The sequence below is a fragment of the Scyliorhinus torazame genome, chromosome 7 (assembly GCF_047496885.1).
Source record: "Scyliorhinus torazame isolate Kashiwa2021f chromosome 7, sScyTor2.1, whole genome shotgun sequence".
NCBI lineage: Eukaryota > Metazoa > Chordata > Chondrichthyes > Carcharhiniformes > Scyliorhinidae > Scyliorhinus > Scyliorhinus torazame.
The window spans coordinates 153,267,250-153,289,555 of record NC_092713.1 but is presented as its reverse complement, the minus strand read 5'-3'; the positions used below and the strand labels follow the sequence as shown (position 1 = coordinate 153,289,555).

General features: G+C 45.1%; 1 protein-coding gene across 2 annotated transcripts in view; it reads right to left on the bottom strand.

The window, feature by feature from the left end:
* Positions 1-22,306, bottom strand: part of atf6 (activating transcription factor 6) — a 540,099-nt gene that overhangs the window by 332,245 nt on the left and 185,548 nt on the right. For both annotated transcript variants that reach the window (XM_072511677.1, XM_072511678.1), the window contains exon 12: positions 16,780-16,879. In XM_072511677.1, coding sequence (XP_072367778.1) covers positions 16,780-16,879 — 100 coding nt within the window. The remainder of the gene's footprint in view (positions 1-16,779; positions 16,880-22,306) is intronic.

Sequence of the window (22,306 nt, the reverse complement as noted above, 5' to 3'; positions counted from 1 at the left end):
CAGGGCCATTACCCACAGCGCCACAGGACCTTCTATTCTATTACTACTTCGAATGCCACAGACTGCAATATAAGGCAAACCAGGTTCTAAGGAGAGCCTTAAATCATGTTCAGGCCTTTACTCAGCACTTAAGTTGACCCCTATCCTAAAACTTCTTTTTTTTTTTCCAATTAAGGGGCAATTTAACGTGACCAATCCACCTACCCTGCACATCTTTGGGTGGTGGGGTGACACCCACACAGACACGGGGACAATGTGCAAACTCCACACAGACAGTGACCCGGGGCTTGGATCGAACCCAGGTCCTCGGCGCTGTGAGGAAACAGTGCTAACCACTGCGCCGCCCTACCCTGCGTTTGCTAAGAAACGATATACTCACATTAGGAGCCAGATCCAACTTTCCAGCTCAGAAATGTTTTTACTCACCTTAAGTCAGCGCACTGAATCAAGCAAACAAAACAGCTTATATTGCCAAGAAGATTTGTAGGCGTTTAAGTCACACCCACACAGAGCAGACTGCACATGGCCAAATACAAACAGAAATTGGTCCTCTGGCAAAAGAGATTAAATACAAGTTGGCTTTGAACTAAAAGTTGTCACATTTGCTAACTCATTCTTCCATTCCTGCACCAGCTTTTGATGAACACTGAATTCCCTTGCTGCCTGTTCAATGCAGATCCCACTTTATTTTGCCATTAGATACAATGTAAATGGGTGAATTCATCCATCTTCCCAACACCTCTTGGGGGAGGGAAGTCATTGAAGAGAGAAGTTATGTCACAGAACTTAAACATGATTACACAATTTGGAAATGGTTCGGGACTTTAACACAAAGAAAAAATTAAAAGCAGAGTGTTGAAAGTAAAGAGATTGATTTCATGATAATGTTGACATTAATTGATATCCATCACCGATAAAGGTTTCATTTAACATCAGTTACTTTGGAACTCTACATAGACTTGGGTGACTAGGCATGGTGTAATGCTCAGAAGTAGTTTCCCATTATGTAATCTTGTGATATTCACAAAACAGACTCGATAAAGTCTGGAGTACAGTTGAAGTCTTGGCACTAACTTGATCTTTCAATTTGGAAATAAAAGTATTGAGTTCATGGTTTTTGGAAACCTTAGGAATAAATTTGAAACACACACCGACAAAAATGTACCAGACATCCCACAAAACAGACTTTTACATAAATAAATTACCCCTGGTTGATGAGTAGCAACAATATACAATGGAAACAATGTCAATGGGAGATAAAAGCAGAGAGGAATATGCTGAGTTTACACAGACACCTTCCATTCCTGTCTTTTACCTCCAGTCTCGGGATATGCCAACTGGAAAAAACTCATTATTTTCTGGAACAGCTTCACACCAGGTTTTCTCATTGGACAGATGATGTTTTTTTTCTCATGCATCGTGACTTTTAAGTTTTGTTATTCTTACTGCACAAACACCTCACAGCACAGCTTGCACATTCATCACACCCAAAAGAAAAGACCTGCTGAAAGTATCTTGTAAAGTGGTTCTTTTCTGCTATATAGAGTTATAGAGAGTTAAGTGCAAAATAAGCCATTTCGGCCCATCGTATCTGTGCCGGCCATCAAGCACCTATATATTTTTTTCTTATTTTAATCTTTCCAATTAAGGGACAATTTAGCGTGGTCAATCCCCCTACCCTCTACATCTTTACGTTGTGAGGGCAAGACCCACGGGGAGAATGTGCAAACTCCACACGGACAGTGACCCAGGGCCAGGATTGAACCCGGGGCCTTGGTGCATGAGGCAGCAGTGCTAACCACTGCGCTGCCATGCCGCCCTGCACTTCTATTCTAATCCCATTTTCCAGCACTTGGTCCATAGCCTTGTATGCTATGACATTTCAAATGCTTCTTAAATGTTCCACAGAAACCCTGCAGTGCAGAAGGAGGCCATTCAGCCCACCAATTCTGCACCGACCCTCCAAAGGAGTGCTCTACCGAGGCCCAATCCCATGCCCGATCCCTGTAACCCCGCACATTGATCAGGATTAAACTACCTAACCTGCACATCTATTGACTGTGGGAGGAAACCAGAACACCATGAGGAAACCGGTGCAGACAGGGGGAGAAGGTGCAATCTCCACACAGACCATTCACAAAAGGCCGGAATTGAATCGTGGTCCCTGCCGCTGTGAGACAGTAGTACTAACCACTGTGCCACCATACCACCCAAATTGGAAGAACAGGTTCCCGCCTCTACCACCCTTTCAGGCAGTCAGTTCCAGATTCCCACCACCTTCGGGGAGAAAAAGCTTTTCCTTAAATCACCTCTAAATCTCCAATACCGTAAATCTATGACCCCTGGTTTTCAACCCCTCAACTTAGCGGAAAGTTTCTTCGCATCTCCCCTATCTGCGTGCCTCATAATTGTGTACATCTCAATCTGGTCCCCCCCTGAGCCTTTTCTGCTCTAAGGAGAACAACCCCAGCCTAACCAGCCTCGCTTCATAGCTGGAACACTCCTGCCCAGGCAACATTCTGGTGAATCTCCTCTGCACCCTTTCTAGTGCAATCACATCCTTCCTATAGCGTGGCCACCAGAATTCCACACAGCACTCTAGCTGTGGCCTAATGAGCGTTTTATACAGCTCCATCATAACCTTCATGCTCTTATATGTTATGCCTCAGCTAATAAAGGCAAGCATCCATATGCCTTCCCACCCACCTCATCTACCTGTCCTGCTACCTTTAGGGACCTATGGACATGATCCCAAACTCCCTCTGTACTTCCTTGCATCCTACTGTTCATTGTGTATTCCCTTGCTTTGGTAGTTCTCCCAAAATGCATCACCTCAAGCCTTTCAAGATTAATTTCCATTTGCCACTGTTCTGCCCATCTGCCCAGCCCATCTATATTGCCCTGTAATCTAAGGCTTTCCTCTTCGTTTTTCACCATACTACCAATTTGTGTCATCTGCGACCTTACTGATCATACCACCCACATGCCATCTAGATCATTAATGCTCACTGCAAACAGAAAGGAGTCCAGCACCGATCCCTGTGGGTACAAAAACAACTTTCGATCAACACCTTCTGCCACTAAGCAAGTTTTGGATCCAATTTTCCAAATTGTCCTGTATCCCATGGGCTGTTACGTCTTGATCAGTCTCCCACGCGGGACCTTGTCAAAAATCTTTGTGAAGTCCATGCGGATGACATTAACTGCACTGCCCTCACAATGGGTAGCATGATGGCACAGTGGTTAGCACTGCTGTGTCACTCTGCCAGGGACCCAGGTTCAATTTTGGCCTTGGGTGACTGTCTGTGAGGAGTTTGTGCTTTCTCCCAGTGCCTGCATGGGGTTCCTCTGGATGCTCCGGTTTCCTTCCAGTCCAAAGATGTGCAGGTTAGCTCTCCTGGATGCACTTCAAGAATTTTTCCCCCTCTAAGCCTTTCACACTTGGCCTGTACCAATTAATATTGGGGAAGTTGAAATCCCCTACTATTGTTTTTATTCTTCTCTGAGATTTGCCGACATATCTGCTCCTCTATCTCTCCCTGACTGCTTGGGGGTCTATAGTACACTCCCAGCAACATGATTACCCCTTTTTGTTTGGAAGTTCCACCCAAAAGGCCTCAGTGGAGGAGTCACCCCTTGTCTCGCCCGATGATGCTATACCCGGATTATTGAACTGCCAGTCCTGCTCCTCCCTCAACCATGTCTCTGTGATAACAATAATATCATACTCCCATGTGCTAATCGATACCCTCAGTTCATTGGCCTTACCCGTTAAGACTCCTTGCATTAAAATATATGCCATCCAGCCTGGCCATATTCCCTTGTGCATTAACATGTCTATTTTTGCCTCTGCCTTCCAGACTGACTTAGTTTTTCTCACATATTTAGGTGCGCATGACTCCCGACTGTATCTCCACACCGTGGCCCACTGTAACAAAGAAATTTGTTTAAACCTTCCTGCAAAGACCTTGGTCCTATTCTGGTTCAGGTGCAACCTGCCCATCTTGTACAGGGGTAATCACCTTCGCCAGAAATGGATCCAGTGATACAGGAAATGAAAGCCCTCCCTCCTACACCATCCCTTCAGACACACATTCTATTCCTATGCTCACTAGCATGTGGCACCATGATTAATCCAGACGTTTGAGGTCTTGCTTTTCAATCTGCTACCTAGCTCCCTAAATTCTTGCTGTAGGATGTCATCCCTCTTTCTGCCCATGTTGTTGGTACCAATGTGAACCACGACCTCTGACTGTTGACCCTCCCCCTTCAAAATGCTCTGCAGCTGTTCAGTGACATCCTTGATACTGGCACCAGGGAGGCCACACACCATCCTGGAGTCATGTCTGTGGCCATAGAAGCGCCTGTCTGCACACCTCACTATTGAGTCTCCTACCATTACTGCTCTTATTCCTCCCCCATTGCGCAGCTGAGCCATCCACAGTGCCGTGAACTTGGTTCTGGCTGCTCTCTCCAGGGGAATTGTCCATTTTCCAATACAGAAAAACGATTCTTGAGTGAGATGCTCTCTGGGGCCTTCCTGACTACCTGCCTGCCCCACTTCATGTTACTGGTGGTCACCCATCCCCTCTGACTCCATCCACTTCTTTAAATTGCCAGGTGTTTTCAGATTCAGTTTCAGTTTCCCTATCCACTGAACTCCTCATTGTGCACATCATGTGCCCTCTCTAGCCCATACAAGACAAGCAATCCAGACTAGACGCTTAGTCGTGATTAAGTTGATAGCACGCTCACCTCAATCAGAGGGCAGAAAGTTGAAGTCCCATTCCAGAAACTGAAGCATCAGATCTGGGCTGCGATTCCAGTGCAGCACTCAGGATGTCCTGTGCTGTCAGAATTGATATCTATCAGATGAGACATTAAATTGAAACTCCATCTCTCAACTGAACACAAAAAGATCCTGTGGGCCTCCGACAGAGAAGAGAAAGGGCACACTTGCCCAACATCCTGACCAATATTTATCCCTCAGCCAACACAATTAAAAACAGATTTTCAAGTTGAAACTTGCGAAATCTTGCCATACACAAATTGGCTACTGCTTCTATTGCAGTGACTAAACTTTATTGGCTTTGGGTCATTGGGTTGTGAAAGTCCCTACATAAGTGCAAGCTCTTTGCTTTTTTAACGCTTCGTCACCTGTGACCACAGGAGGTTCAGTTCCCATCAGGTAAATCTCATTCTCTTCCTCTTCCAGGTGAATTATCCCACTTCCATCAAAACATCGCCTCTTGGTGGTTGCACCAAAAGATTTTCAAATCTCATACAGCTGAATCCAGCCAGGATGAGCAGATGCCTTGCTCGTCATGCTTTTCAGATAAGCTGACAGTAAGAAATATGATAACATTTCGAGCCATTAAAGGAAGCTCAATCACAGGTTAGTCTTAGTGTGGAAAATTGCACTTTTCTAACCCATTGACCCGGAGCTACTAGATTGTGGCAGTCAGATTTGTCATATTCTCGGATCTATCACCCAGATTTCGTTATAAAATAAATATATTTGTCCGACACAAGATGACAGTAAAGTGAGGAAGTAACTTAGAAATTTAAGAAAAATAGATATCCAAAAGGATGGGCATTGAAAAATCAGTTGACAATGTTCTTTTGGACAAAATTGTTGACGTTGCCCAGTTTTTAAATACTTTGGCCTCTATCCTAGCTATGCGGCTGAGACAACAAGAAACAATAACTTGTATATTTTTCGCCCCTTTCCAATTATTCATGAAGCCCCGCCTTCTCAACCTTGCCCCTCGCCTGAGGTGCGGTGATTCTCAGGTTAAACCACCACCAGTCAGCTCTCCCCCTCAAAGGGGAAAGCAGCCTATGGTCATCTGGGACAATGGCGACTTTATCTTTAGCTTCATATAAAACATCCCAAGAGTCTGGACAACAATTTGGCAAGACATAGAAACAGATAAAATAGGAGCAGAAGGAGACCATTCCGCCCTTCGAGCCTGCTCCGCCATTCATTATGATCATGGCTGATCATCCAACTCAATAGCCTAATCCCGCTTGTCCCCCATATACTTTGATAACCATTCTCCCCAAGTGCTACATCTAACTGCTTCTTGAAAATATAGAATGTTTTGGCCTCAAATACTACCTGGAATGAAGTCCAAAGGCCGACCACTCTCTGGGTGAGTACATTTCTCCTCATCTCTGTCCTAAATGGTCTACCCCGTATCCTCAGACTGTCACCCCTGGTTCTGGACACATCCACCATCGAGAACCTCCTTCCTACATCAACCCTGACTGATCCTGTTAGAATTTTATTGGTTTCTGTGAGATTCCCCCATCATTCTTCTGAACTTCAGCGAATACAATCCTAACCAATTCAATCTCTTCTCATACTCAGTCCTGTCATCCCAGGAATCAGTCTGGTAAATCTTCGCTGCACTCCCTCCAGAGCAAGAACATCCTTCCTCAGATAAGGGGATCAAAACTGCACACAATATTCTAGGTACGGCCTCACAAAATCCCTGTATAATTGCGGCAAGACAACCCTGCTCCTGTCCTCGAATGGACATGAATGTCATATTACCAGTTGCCTTCTTTATCCCTGCTGTGCCTGCTGGCTTACCTTCAGTGGCTGGTGTACGACGACATCCCGATCTCGTTAGACATTGCCCTCTCCTAATTTATGGCCGTTCAGATAATAGTCTGCCTTCTCATTTCTGCTACCAGTGGATAACCTCGGATTTCTCCAAATTATTCTGCATCTCACAGTCATTTGTCCTCTCACCCACTTGTCCAAATCACACTGAAGGGTCTCTGCATCCTCCTCACAGCTCACCTTCCCTCCCAACTTGGTGTCATCTTCAAATTTGAGATATTCTATTTTGTTCCCTCATCCAAATCATTAATATACATTGTGACTGGCACCAATCCTTGAGGTACCCCACTAGTTACTGCCTGCCAATTTGAAAAAAAACTATTAATTCCTACTCTTTGTTTCCTGTCTGTCAACCAGTTTTTGATCCATCTCAATACACTACCCCGAATCCCATGCACTTTAATTTTACACACTAATCTCTTATGCAGGGGTTTGACAAAAACCTTCAGAAAGTCCAAATATATCACATCCACTGGCTCCCCCTCGCCAACTCTACGAGTTACAAATTCAAAGGGACCTATAAGCCATGCAAAAAGATAATAGGCCAGATGACTAATTGCTTGGTCAAAAAGCTGGATTTTAAGGAGCATCTTAAAGGAGGAAAGAGATTTAAGAAGGGAATTCCAGAGCTCAGAGGTTGGGCAGCTGAAGATAGGGCCACCAATGCTGCAGCAATTCAAATTAGGATAGCTGAAGAGGTCAGGATTGTGAAGCACAGAGATTGCAGGGTAAGGCTAGAAGAGATCACAAAAATAGGGAGGGGAGAGGTCCTAACAGCAGTTGAAAACGTGAAATCTTGAAAATCAAGCGCGGCTTAACTGGAAGCCAACTTAAGTCGGACAGTAGAAACGAGATGGGTGAGCAAGACTTGGAAAGAGTTAGGACAGGAGAAGCAGTATTTTGAATGGCCTCAAATTTGCAGAGGTTAGAACTAGGGAGGCTGGCCAGGAGTTCACTAGAATAGCTATGTCTGGAGATAACAAAAATAAACATAAGGTTTTCAAGCAGCAGGATAAAGTCAGATGATGTTACAGTGGTGGAAACAGCTAGGTCGCCAGAAGCTCATTTTAGAGCCAAAATGGCACCAAGAGCAATGATGCCGATGGCGAGGTGGACAGAGTTCATTATAAGTGCAAGAGAATGAGTTCTGCCTTCACAATATTTAACTGCAGCAAGAGCAGCACAGTAGCATAGTGGCTAGCACTATGGCTTCACAGCTCCAGGGTCCCAGGTTCGATTCCCGGCTTGGGTCACTGTCTGTGCGGAGTCTGCACGTTCTCCCAGTGTCTGTGTGGGTTTCCTCCAGGTGCTCTGGTTTCCTCCCACAAGTTCCGAAAGACGTGCTGTTAGGTGAATTGGACATTCTGAATCCTCCCTCGGTGTACCCGAACAGGCGCCGGAATGTGGCGACTAGGGGCTTTTCACAGTAATTTCACTGCAGAGTTAATGTAAGCCTACTTCTGACAATAAAGATTATTATTATATCAACACATTCAATACCTGATGTCGGACACAGTCGGACAGTTTGGAGAGAGTGGATGAGTCAAGAGAAGCGTAGCTGAAGTTGAGGTGGGAACTGACAGCTTACATTTGGAAACTAATGCTGCAGCATTTAAGTAATAAATGGGAGGGAGATACCAGGGGTAATGGTATGGGAGTAGGAAGAGAGGTTATTGCACGTGGATTCCCTGGCTCTGTCTGGGTAACTAGCAGGTCAGATCCATTTGTAGATTTTTCCTCTCTGCCATTAGTTCCATGGTCGTGGCTGTGGAGTACCGACGATCCACCTCCAATATGGAGTCGATCAGCTGTTGCCTTGCCATCCTCTCCTTCCTGTCTTTAAGTGCCCTATACACAACAGTCTCCCCCTTTATCATCCACCGCCTTCAGTGCATCGCAGAATGTGGAGGCTGAGACCCATTTTGGTTGCAGGTTATATAACCACTGATGGCTTCTGAAATCCGCTCACAGAATGCCTTGTCGGCTCGGAGAGTCGTGAGCAGCCTCCATGGGGGGCATTGACTCCAGACTGTCTCCAACCTCACATCCAGGTAATGTGGAGCGTGGTCGGAGATTACTGTTGCGGAGCATCACTCCTACTATCCCTGGGTGCACTGATGTCCCCACTACGAGGAGGCCCATCCTAGTGTAGACCCTATGGATCTGGGAGAAGGAGAACTCCTTCTCCCTTGGGTGTTTGAACCTCCACAGGTCCACTGACCCCCATCTGCTCCTTAAAGGCGCTAAGTTCCCAGACATTGCCGATTTAGGGCTGGGTCTGTGTGTTTGTGGGTCCTTAACGCAGTTAAAGTCTCTCTCTCTCTCTCTCTCTCCCCCCCCCCCCACACACACCACCACCACTACCACCACCACCACCACCCCCCCCCACCACCACCACCACCACCACCACCCGGCTCCCCAGTTGGGGGCATACACATTTACAAGCACTACTGTTGCCCCTTCCAGGACACAGCTAACCATGACACACCACCCCCCCTGGGAAAAGAGAGGACACTACCTGAACAGAGAGAATTGTTGACGATAGAAACTAACATGGCAGGCAAGATGTGGGGGGCAGAGAACCGAAAATGCTGAAAATACTCCGCAGGTCAAGGCATCAACTGTGAAGAGAAACAGAGGTAATGTTTTGGGCTGATGAAGGGTCAAAGCTGACCTGAAATAATAACTTTGTTTCTCTCCACCGATACTGCTTGACCTGCTCAGTATTTCTAGCATTTTCTGTTTTACTTTCAGATTTCCAACATCTGCAGTATTTTGCATTTGCAGACAGGAATAGAAGTTGGATGGTCAGCAATTTTGTAGAAATAGGGACGAGTGAGCAAGAGGTGGATCTCATCAACAAGATGAATTTGGACAAGAAACGAGGGAGGAAATTAGAGAAACAAGAGAAAGAGACCAATGCCACTTTCATAACATTGTGCCTTTCACAATGAGTCACCACGAGTGATGGGGTACACTCAAATGACTTCTCATGCGGTGTTCCATCAGAAATAGTGTTGAATAGGTCATGAACGTTTAATTATGGGGATGAGAAAAATATCAGCCAGGATTGAATGGCAGAGCAGACTCTCGATGGGCCAAGTGGCCTAATTCTGTTCCTATATCTTATGGTCTTAGGAACGTGTAATTATGGTGTGCCGGATTTTAAGGACACCTGTTTTAAATTGAGTTTAAAAAGTCATTTTCAAATAGAAGTATGGACAGGCAACCTGGCACCTTTCTGTGTTTGTTCAAACCTCATCAGACTCTTATCACTGTATGAAGAGTCATTAAAATGCAAATACTCCTCCAGGGATGGCCACAGAACCTTCTAAAAGGTGTGAAAACCCTTTGGCTTCAAAGGGAACAGGAAGCAGTAAGAGCGTCAAAGGACATCAATGTAATTAACTCCCTTGCTTATTTGAAGCAATGACCAATTGAAAATCAACACGGGAGTCATTTTTGTGTTTTAAAACTGTGTAAAGGAGGCTGTAGGAAGCCATTTTGTGCAGTAGCGTGACAGATAGCAGCAGCACACAGCTCTCAGCTGATACAGCCATGAATCACATGCGAGGGCTGGGGTTTCCTGCCACTGGGAGTTTGAGAGGAAGGCATCTGGAAAGGCCATCGGTGGTGTGCTGAAAATAAAGCAGGCAATCTTCAAATATTGGTACCTGCTGTTTTCACTAAGGAAAGGAGCCTTTACTCACTCCCAGCATCTGTTCTACCTACCAAGTCCACCTACAAAGGAAAACTTCAAATCTTCAATTTAGCAACTCAATATAGCTGCTAAACTCAGCTCGGAAGAATTAGACTCAAAACGTTAACCCTACTTCTCCCTCTGCAGATGCTGCCAGACTTGCTGAGTCTTTCTCGCATTTTGTGTTTTTATTTCAGCTATCCAGTATCCGCTTTTATTTTACTCCGGTTTCAACCATTTCACTTCGGAAAGAAGAAATTCAAGCTATGAGCCCGCAATGATATTAAATGAGACTGTTATGAAATCTCATTTTTAAATATCAGTTTTTCTTAAATTTGCAATAACTTTATCACTTTTCCTTAAGTAACTTACGACTGGGTTGATTTTAAAGTAAATTAAAAGGGAGCTAGCCACACACAGAGAGACAAAAACAGAGAGAGTGGGACAGACAGGTAGAGACATACAGACAGACAGAGAGAGAGAGAGACAGACAGACAGAGCGAGAGCGAGACAGACAGACAGAGAGACACACAGACAGAGAGAGAGAGAGAGAGAGACACAGACAGAGAGAGACACACACAGACAGAGAGAGAGAGAGACACACAGACAGAGAGAGAGATAGACAGAGAGACAGACTGAGAGACACACAGACAGAGAGAGAGACACACAGACAGAGAGAGAGACACACAGACAGAGAGAGAGACACACAGACAGAGAGAGAGACACACAGACAGAGAGAGAGACACACAGACAGAGAGAGAGACACACACAGACAGAGAGAGAGACACAGAGAGAGACAGACAGACAGCCGGACAGAGACAGACAGACAGAGTTGATACCCAGTTGAACGCGGCTATGCGTATCATTACTGTTGCTCAACACCACTCCCTTGGCTCTCTGTCCTGGCAAACATCACTCCTCCACATATCCACTGACTTGCAACAACCCACAAAATGATAGAAATAGTTCACAATATCCCCCACTGCTACTTCATGCTGATCGATTAAGCCCACCCAAGGTACCACTCCCATCAAAAAGTCTGATCTGGAAAAACCTTCCCAAACAAGGCTTGAACGCAAATTCCACCTGGACAAATGAATGGGAATCAATGGATATGACAAACAAGTACCTGGTCTCAAACCCAATCCAACAGCTGCCTGGTTCCAACCTTCCAAAGAAAGAGTGGTCCACCCGCAACAGGTTCAGGACCGCCACAGCCCCTAGTGGTCAAGCTTCACAGATGGGACAATAGTGTGAGCCCCCCCATGTGCCTGTGGGAAAGAGCAAACTGTGCAGCACATCATAGAAGAATGTCCTATCCACACTCAGCAGAGGCCTATCCGCACTCAACACAGCAGGACCAGAAGAAACTGCTTGGCTTAGGGACTTTGCATTTGCTAAATAAATAAATTACTGTGCACAACTAACATCCATAGTATCAAGTTAAAAGGACTTTTTCCCACCTTTCATGCAGAGTAAGAATGTTTTTGAGGTCTAGTTGTAATGCGGACCGTGTACCAGTGCTATATAAAAGAAATGCCAAGTTTCCGGCTGTTGTGCATTAGAATGTTTTACCAGTGAAGGTGACTGAATAGCTATGACAGCACAGCAGTTAGAACATTTAGTGCTTAATTTCCAAGCTTGGCCCATAGGAAAAACAAACTGCGATTCTGACCACAAAACCATGAACTCATCAGAAAGGACTTTGATCCGTGACACTGGCTGAGAAACAGGTGTTCTTTATTTTCTTAAGGTCTATTCTAGCGAACAATTCCTGCGTGTGGGCAAACCACACTCCTTTTCCAAGATTTCCAATTCCAGCAATGTTACTTTGCTTGCTGAGGCGGAATAAAACAAACAGAACTGCAGAACAGGTGGGGGATAAACTAGTTTAGAGCAGAACGAGCAAATTTGTTAAGAACCAAAATTAAATAGCGATTTTTAAAAACTAGAATTTTACCCTGCACAATTCAGTTCTTAATTGTTACTTACTCCAAGTTATCATCTGCCCACCTAAACTTGCAGGATTACTACAGCTCAACAGCATGCGCCTGACCAAACATAACAGTTCTAGTTCTGTCAAAGCACCATTAGCAATAATGAGGGCTGTGCTGCCATGGCTATCTACTGTTGTCCAGCTATCATATCATCAGTTGCTGGAAATGTAGGCTGTAATGGGTCGATAAAACAGCAACCTCGATCTATTATAGCAAATTAACATTTTAGGACCAATTTCTTTCTTTAATGCAACTTACAGGCTTGATATACTATTCATGGCTTATGAGTTACCTTGCATGAGAACTGACTTATCAAGGGAACAGAAGATGACAATAACAGGAACAAGATGAACTGTGAGAGATGAGAGTGGTGAAGCTGTGAGAGGTGCAGTGAGTATTTCGGCCCTGGACATCAAGGCTTCATTTGACAGTGTGGCCCAAGCAAAATAGGAGTCCATGGGAATCAGGGGAAAGATCTATACTCATTAGAGTCGTACCTAGGCACAAAGGAAGGTTGTGGTTGTTCGAGATCAATCATCTCAGTCCCAGGACATCACGGTAGCAGAGTGGGTAGCACTGTTGCTTCACAGCGCCAGGGTCCCAGGTTCGATTCACGGCTTGGGTCACTGTCTGTGCGGAGTCTGCACATTTTCCCACTGTGTGGGTTTCCTCCAGGTGCTCCGGTTTCCTCCCACAAGTCCCGAAAGACATGTTATTAGGTGAACTGGACAGTCTGAATTCTCCCTCAGTGTACCCGAACAGGTGCCGGGATGTGGCGACTAGGAGCTTTTCACAGTAACTTCATTGCAGTATTAATACAAGTCTACTTGTGAAAATAAAGATTATTATTATATTATTATCACTGCAGGAGTTCCTCAGGGTAGTGCCCCAGGTGCAACAATCTTTAGCTGCTTTAACAAACACCGTCCCTGCAACATGTCAGAAATTGGGATATTTACTGCTGACTGTACAATGTTCAACATCATTTGTAACTTCTCAGATACTGAAGCAGTGCCTGTCCATAAGCAGAAAGACCTGGACAACATTCAGGCTTGTTTTTTGTTAATACATTTATGGGATGTAGGTGTCATTGGCTAGGTCAGCATTTATTGCCCAACCCTAGCTGCCCTTCAGAAGGGTTAACAAGTGGAAAGTAACATTTGAGGCACACTACTGCCAGGCAATGACTTTCTCCAAGAGAGAGTCTAACCACCTCGGCTTGACATTCAATGGCATTGCCATCACTGGATCCCCCATTGTTAAGAACCTGGGGGCTACCATTGACCAGAAATTGGACTGGATTAGCCATACAAATGCTGTGTTTACAAGAGCAGGTCAGATGCTGGGAATTCAGCAGTGAGTAATTCACTTCCTGACTTCGCAAAGCCTGTCCACCATCGATGAGGCACAAGTCAAGAGTGTGATGGAATACTTTCCGCATGCCTGGATGAGTAGCTCCAACAATGCTCAAGGTGCACAATGCCATTGAAGACAAAACAATCCACTTGATTGGCACCTCATCCACCAACTCCAAATCTACTTCCTCCACCACCAATACAGCAATGCGTACCATCTACAATGTGCAATGCAGAAACTCACCAAGGCTCCTTCTACAGCAATTTTTAAATCTGCACCCTCTTCCACCTGGAAGGACAAAGGCAGCAGATGCATGGGAATACCACCACCTGCAAGCTCCCCTCCAAGACGTACATAACGATGACATGGAATGATAGCACTGTTCCTTCACTGCCGCTGGATCAAAACTCTGGAATTCCCTTCCTAATGACACTGTGGGTGCACCTGCACCACATGGACTGCAGTACTCCAAGAAAGTGACTCACCACAACATTCTCAAGGGCAATTAGGGATGGAGCAATAAAAAGCTGGCCTAGCCATTGACACCCAAGTTTCATCAAAGAATTTAAAAAACGATCTTGACGACAGTAATAACGAATTGACTTTTTAAAAGTCTCTCGTGGAATGTAAGCTTTGCTGGCAAGGCCAGCATTTATTGCCCTCTCAATTGCCTCTGAGAAGGAAACCACTTATGTCCATGATATCTGCCCCATGCTCTTCAAACATTTAATCAATAAGGTGAGGAGCTAAGACCTCACATTGCATATTTTTATATGTACACAATATACATAGATAACCTCATTGCTATTTCTAAAATTGGCTGAATCTATGTCTGTCTGTGACTCCCAAACAAAAGGAGCTGTCTAGCAGTATCTGGGAAACTCGCACATCGTTATCTCTGGGGAGTTACACTAACACCCCAGTGGGCTGTACAGACCTTTTGCTCGTCTGCTATGACAAAAAGGCCCCACAACCTTTCTTTCAATTCTTAATGGTTTGGACATTTAACAATCTCAGAGACCCAGGCGAGGGATACACATCTGCTGCCAAAGACAGTGTGGAGAGGTGGGTGTCATGTGGCATGGGCCTCTGACTTGTGGAACCAGCAATATTGCTTTGCTGAACGACAAAGCTCAATCTGCTTTTTACCATCTAGCTGGCAGCCTCACAGAAAAGGAGCCCTGCCCAGGTTGAACATCTGGCCTCCATCTACACTGCTTCTACTAGAAATTCTGTACCATTACCTACAAAGCTGATTCATCCCCTTGTGTGAAGTCAACACCATGGGAAAAATTAATTATACATTATTATATTATATTATTTCAGCCCACTGACCTCTGCGAAGGAATATCTCTTTGGACTTTGGTTCTAGACTCCAGAACACACGTGAAACAATATTTATTTTCTCTGTGGTCTCTACGCTATAAATCTTTATTTTCTCTAACCCTCTCTTTACTATCTGAAGGGGAGGGGGACATTGCAAGCACTCTTTTCGCATTTTGAATGTGTGCAAATAAATTACTCATTTGAGGTTCATCCTATCTCAAGTTTGCGGTGCGGTTATTAAAGACCAGTTGAATCACACCAAAATGATTGTGGGGTTGGGAAATGAGCCACCAATTATAAAGAGGGAAACACCGTTCTGTTTACGGATGGGTTGGAAGAGGAGAACCTAGTGCCATTTAAATTAAGCTCCCACCTGTCTATAATAATATGAAATACAGCATTCTACTATACTGTAAAATTTGTAGAGGACACCTAGCTTAATGGCTTGATGATGAATTTAAGCAACAGCTTACATCAGCGAAATCTCGATCTAATGAGTGACTGATTTTTTTAAAAAGCCGACAGGATTAGAAATAACACATTTGAAGGAAAATATCTGCCACATCCCAGAATTGGCTGCAAGTGATAAATTTACTTTTCAGTCCGAAAGATAATTAAAACTTACTGATACGCAGTCAATCAGAATGCGCACTATACTCGTGAATAGACTTACCTGCTCAATACTCAACAGGAAATTGATCAGCATGATTGGCATGACTCTCACAGCACATGACAAGGCACAAATACATCCCAGGATAGAGTTGGCTTGGTTTATTGAGTGCACCTGAAACTTTTTTGCTTAGTCTCTAATTCAATGAAAATATCGCAACCATTGATTGGATTCAAATTTGTGCATTATGTAACGGTAAAATACTAAAATTCTGTATCTGAATCAGCTTAGATGTCAATTGACACGAACACATGAAATATGCTGAATGCTGTACACACTATGACTAAACTAAGAGATATTTATGAATCTAACAAAAGCAAAGCATTTCGCCTTTTTGTTTTTTGTTCAAATTACATGCAGTCCCTTGGATCCAATTGCAATAATTCGAAAAGCTTAAAAACGGGAAATTTTCTGAAAGCTCCACTTAGCTCCCAATTGGAAGATTTAAGATAATCACTACACACAGACAAGGTTAACGACAGAATAATACCTTCTTTGCTTTTTTCCCCAGAAAGTTGGTTAGAATATCAGCTGATCTATTATAAGGTCCAATATTGTGACACAATGGCTTTCCCAAGATGGAATCAAGTTCCGTGTAGGCACAAGATAGATACTGCAGCCAAAGGAATTTACATCAAAGCTTTCTGATCGCTATCCTGGACTTGCTAATAAAAATTTAGCCCAATATCAAGGTCAATGAAGACAAAGGGGAGATCATAAGGAGCAGAGACAGGTGTACTAAAATGCAGAAGCCAAATTAGCTTGAGTGAAAGTAGTACAAAAAAAGGGCCCAAAATCTAAAAAAACGGCTTCAACCTTCCACACAACAGAAGATTCAAAACATGATTCTAAGCATTTCATTAAGGGAAGATGCATGAAATATCTAGAATTGGTAGGACTTCTTCGCTCTTGCGAATGACTGTGCTTACCCAACCCCAATCACGCCTACCCTATCCTACAAACAAGTGGCAATGACTTTGACAGCGATAAATTTGACATTTGCTTTACCTCTCAGGTTTAAACTTGTTTTTCAAATTGTAACTATCCACAAAAGGAAGTTTTCTTTTTTTTTCCAAATAAGTAAATGTTAAGTACCTACCGACACAGTTCTTAATTTATGAAGCATTTTGGATCCTTTTCTCATTTTGACTCTGACGACTTCATGTCGATGGACCCACCCACGGAGTTCATCTGCTAGCCTACACCAAGATAACGGAGAAAATATTTCATGAGAAATTGGTGACTGATAATTTTCACAAGTTATGACTGGACATTCAATCTGGGAGCTGTTGAGGCAAGGTTAAAATAGATAATCTTTGTTTCATTCACTAAATCCATCTGCATTATGCTCAATTATATGAAATCAGTTATCTGGATCTTCACACAGGTAATATTTTTTGAAACAGGTCATTTTGCATAAATTCCGTGTGCGTAAGTATCTAATATCAGTAAAGCACTATTAATACAGCAACAGCATCAAGATATTTTGTTTTCCTTGGAGGTAAATAGGTTAGCTCTGTTGATGTATAGTTCACCATTAAAAACATCAGTTGAATTATTCAGCATGCTGCTAAAATGTGCATTTACTGTCAAATCCAATAACTAAGGCTTGGTTCACAGAGCAAACTCCACAGGGATAATGCTATCTTGGGGTTGGCATTACTGCCAACAGGCAGCCACTTAATTAGCCATCAAACCTCAAGAAGAATACAACGCATTCCTAGTTACATAAATTCTTTTTCAGTTAAGAAAAAACAATAAAGTAGTTAAAAGGGTGGTAAGAAAAAGAAGAAAATATGGAAAGGGAAATAAGACTCATGCCATGGAACAGCATCTGCACAGGCATGAAGACCCAGCCAAATGGCCACCTTCTATGCTTTAAGTTCTTTTGAAACACAAAGTTCTCAATGAAAACACATTTTTATTTAAACACAATACTTGCAAACTTACATTGTGGGTGGCCACATGCATTCCTGCCTACAACAGGCATGGCAAGCTCACTTGAAGTGTTTGAGTCAACTCACTCAAACACAAGGTAGAAGGGGTAATTTGTTACCTTTTTTAAAAAACTGTTCTACAGTAAGGAATGGACCTTCTTTATTTATTTTAAAACTTGGCATCAAGCATTCCCAGGACTGGTACAGCAGTCAGCCTTCTTAATCCTGCTCCAAACTCAAATCAACAATATTCCATTTCCAATTCATTCAACAGCTAGTTAATTTTCTATTGCTTACATCCAACCAATTTAGACTGAAGCTGCTGTTAATTGCAAACAAACAGCTATCTGTTGACAAGAAACTGGGCAAGCATTTCCAAAAATCTTCCTTAATTAGATGGTTATATATTTGAAAAAAGAATTTAATCTTTATCCGATCCAGATTCAGGTATTAGCAATGAAAGCCAAGTCCTTTAGTCCACTTGTTATGACCCCCAGAGAGACTAATAACTTTTTGAAAAGCTATTTGCATTTCCAATCACTGAGTAAAAGGTCACACAACAAGATTTAAGTTTTAACGCATTTACTGTTACAAATGAACTAAAAGCAACATTGACGCAACAACATTCAGCAGGTAATTTACACTTTTAAGCTATAGAAAAGATCCCTCCTGTGATATTTAGCACAATTGAAATTCCCAAGCCACGCTGTCCTTCAAGTAGATATTTGATTCTTCCGGAACCGTCTTAGGTATTCTCCGCTCCAATGGGTCTGCTTCATTTTCCTATTCCCAGCTGGGTAACTTCTAATCCCAGAACTGACTTCCACTGTGAGGGTGAAGCTGGGGATTCTTTCCCTGTAGCCCAAACTGGGTGAATCTTCCAGCCTCTTATAAAGTCTCACAAACTCCGCCTCTTCAATCTGAGTACGAACTCCCATCCATGTTCTGCATGGTGAACAATAGTATCACCATTTTCTCTGCTTCAGATTCAGATTCAGAAATAGTTGCCTCTATATCCTGCTCTCTCTCACTCAGATTCTTGCAGACTCACTTGGATCTCTGAGGTTTGGTGAAATCTTAGGAAGCCCTGTAACCCACTACTACAATGGCTCCTTCTGGATCCTTCCCATTTCAAAATCCATCTTCATGGCAGCACAAATCACCTTGGCCTTGCATCCAGAGAGAAATGCCAATTAGCTACCCTCCAGACACGAACTCCATTCTAGCTTAGAATTAAAAAGACAGTTTAAAGCATAGCTATTTATGACATTACTCACACCGCCCTGTGAGATTTGGAGACTAACAGTCTATCCACAGTCATAGAATTTACAGTACAGGAGGCCATTCAGCCCATCGAGTCTGCACCGGCCTTTGGAAAGAGCACCTCACTTAAGCCCACACCTCCACCCTGTCCCCATAACCCAGTAACCCCACCTAACCTTTTTGGACACTAAGGGCAATTTGGCATGGCCAATCCACCTAACCTGCACATCTTTGGACTGTGGGAGGAAACCAGAGCACCCGGAGGAAACCCATGCAGACACGGGGAGAACGTGCAGACTCTGCACAGACAGTGACCCAAGCTGGGAATCGAACTTGGGACCTTGGCGCTGTGAAGCGATAATGCTAACCAATGTGCTACCGTACTAGCAGTAAACACAAATGTTCTTGCCATTGTCTACAGATGTGAATATTTTGCAACTTCTCAGGACATGTCTTGACTTAGGCACCTCTTTTCCCAATAACAACCAAGTCACCCAGGCTAGTTGTTGGGCAGAATGCAACGGTCACATGATACCCTTCACGACACCATTTTACCTGAAATTCAAGAAACAGTTTCAAATCATAACAATAAACTTTGTGTTCGTAACACTGAATTCGAAGTATTCCTCTCCGCCACCACAAAAGGACAATATATATATACAAGCCTACTTCTCTATCCAGCCCACAAAAATCACCTGTGGTGCAATTAAACATGAAGAAACGACTTCCGGGTGCGGCTATGCAGAGCTAGGTCGCATATTCGGCAGCTCCTGCTTGGAACGGACTTTTGGGCTCTTTTACAGGGCCCCCACGGCATTTGTTTGACATTTCCCGGTGTGGGAAGAAGGCTGCAATATTCCCCGGCCAGTGTCCCCCAGGAAGGGTATGTCTCTTGGTTGCCAGACACACGCAGAAACAGTAAAAGATTTGGCTGCAACTGCAGGATAAACAGGGCCTCTTCCAGCATGCAGGCGGGGGAAGGGCAAGCTTAAAGCTGCAAGCTGACCTGAGGGCCTGTATCAAAAGTGAATTCTAGCAGCAGAGGGAACAACTGTGAAAAGACCTCATCAAGGCCACTGAAGGGACTTCCGGTTGCGGTGATGCCTAGCTAGCCGCACGCTTCGGCGGCTCCAGCTCCGACGGACCTTCGGGCTCTTTTAAGAGCCCCAACCGGGAATTTTTCGACGACGCAACCCGGTGTGGGGCATGTGAAAAGGGAGTCCCCCCCAAACGAAGGAGGAAAAAACCGGCGACGGCGGCTGCAACGCGAGGAATCGTCGACCAAAGGGTCAGAAAGAGAGAAGTACAAGATGGCGGCGGAGAAAGCGCAGGCGACATGGGGGCCTGAGCATGAAATTGTGAGACGGTGCGTGGAGCTGCTGAAGAGGGAGGTACTGACCCCGTTGCTACAGGCAATTGAGGGGCTCAAGGAGACATTAAAGACCCAGGAGACAGAGCTCCGTGTGGTGGAGCAGAAGGTGACAGATATTGAGGACGAGATCCTGGGCCTGGCGGTTAAGACACAGACACACGAGGCACTTCATAAAAAGTGTACTGAAAGGATCGAAGCCCTAGAAAATGGAGCGCGAAGGAAGAACCTTCGGATACTGGGTCTCCCTGAGGGTGTGGAAGGAGTGGACTGTGGAGCGTACGCAAGTACGATGCTGAGCTCACTGATGGGTGCTGAGGCCCCTACGGGCCCCTTGGAGGTGGAGTGGGCAAATCGGATTCCGGCGAGAAGACCAAAAGCGGGAGAACCACCCAGGGCGATAATCGTGCGATTTTACCGCCTTAAGGATAGAGAAGAGGTCCTGAGATGGGCTAAAAAGGTGCGGAGTAGCAGATGGGAGAATGCAGTGGTACGGGTATACCAGGATTGGAGTGCGGAGGTGGCGAGAAGGAGGGCGAGCTTCAACCGAGCCAAAGAGGTGTTGCATAAAAGGAAGGTGAAGTTCGGGATGCTGCAGCCGGCAAGACTATGGGTCACGTATCAGGAGAGACACCATTATTTCGAGACGGCGGAGGAAGCATGGACCTTCATCAAAGAAGAGAAATTGGATCGGAACTGAGGGACTGATGCTGCAGGAAATGTTATTGTTAATGTTACGGTGGAAGTTAATTGAGAAGTAAACAGGGAAGGGTGGAGACATTGGGGAAATGTGGGCGCCGGTGAGGGGGGAAAGACGGGACATAGTTGGAGAATGGGGAAGGGGAGGGGGAGGGGAAAGGGAGCTGCGCCATAAGAGGCGGGTCAGGTAAAGGGATGTTCCCGCACCAGAAAGAATAAGGCGGGAAGACAGGCGCAAGGCGGATGGGAGTTCCCCACATGGGGGGGGTCGAGGAGTGAGCAGGAGTAGCTGGGGTCAGTTGAAGTCAGCTGACTTACGGAAGTAATATGGGGGGAGCAATCGTGCTAGAAAGAGATCTAGCGGGGAGGGGGGAGGGGGGGAGGGAGGGGGAGGGGGGGGGAGGGAGGGGGAGGGGGGGGGACGGGGGACAACTGGGTTGCTGCTGCGGAAATCCAAAAGGAAATGGCTAAAGAGTGGGTGGGCGGGGATGGTGTGCGACGCTGGGGGAGCGAGCGGGAGCGCGGAGGCGGGATATGGGACTGGCCTAGAGAAGGTAATGGCTAGTCGACACGGGAGGGGGGCAGGTAGCCCCCTAGTGAGGCTGATCACGTGGAACGTGAGAGGCCTGAACGGACCGATAAAAAGGGCCAGAGTGCTCGCGCATTTGAAAGGACTAAGGGCAGACGTGGTTATGCTCCAAGAGACGCACCTAAAGGTGGCGGACCAAGTTAGGCTAAGGAAAGGATGGGTGGGACAGGTGTTCCACTCAGGACTGGACGCAAAGAATGGAGGGGTGGCCATTTTGGTGGGGAAACAGGTCGCATTTGAAGCAAAGAACATCGTAGCAGATAGCGGAGGTAGATATGTAATGGTGAGTGGCAGGCTGGAGGGAATGGAGGTCGTGTTGGTTAACGTGTATGCCCCAAACTGGGACGATGCGGGATTTATGAGACGGATGCTGGGGCGTATACCGGACCTGGAGGTAGGAAACTTGATTTTAGGAGGGGACTTTAATACGGTGCTGGACCCGGGGCTAGATAGATCCAGCTCAAGGACCGGAAGAAGGCCGGCAGCGGCCAAGGTACTTAAGGGGTTTATGGACCAAATGGGGGGAGTGGATCCATGGCGATTTCTTAGACCTAGGGCTAGGGAGTTTTCCTTCTTCTCCCATGTCCATAAAGTGTACTCCCGGATAGATTTTTTTGTTTTGGGAAGGTCGTTGATCTCTAGGGTGGAAGAAGCTGAGTACTCAGCCATAGCGGTTTCGGATCATGCCCCACATTGGGTCGACCTGGAATTAGGAGAGGACAGGGAGCAGAGAACACTCTGGCGATTAGATGTGGGACTGATGGCGGAT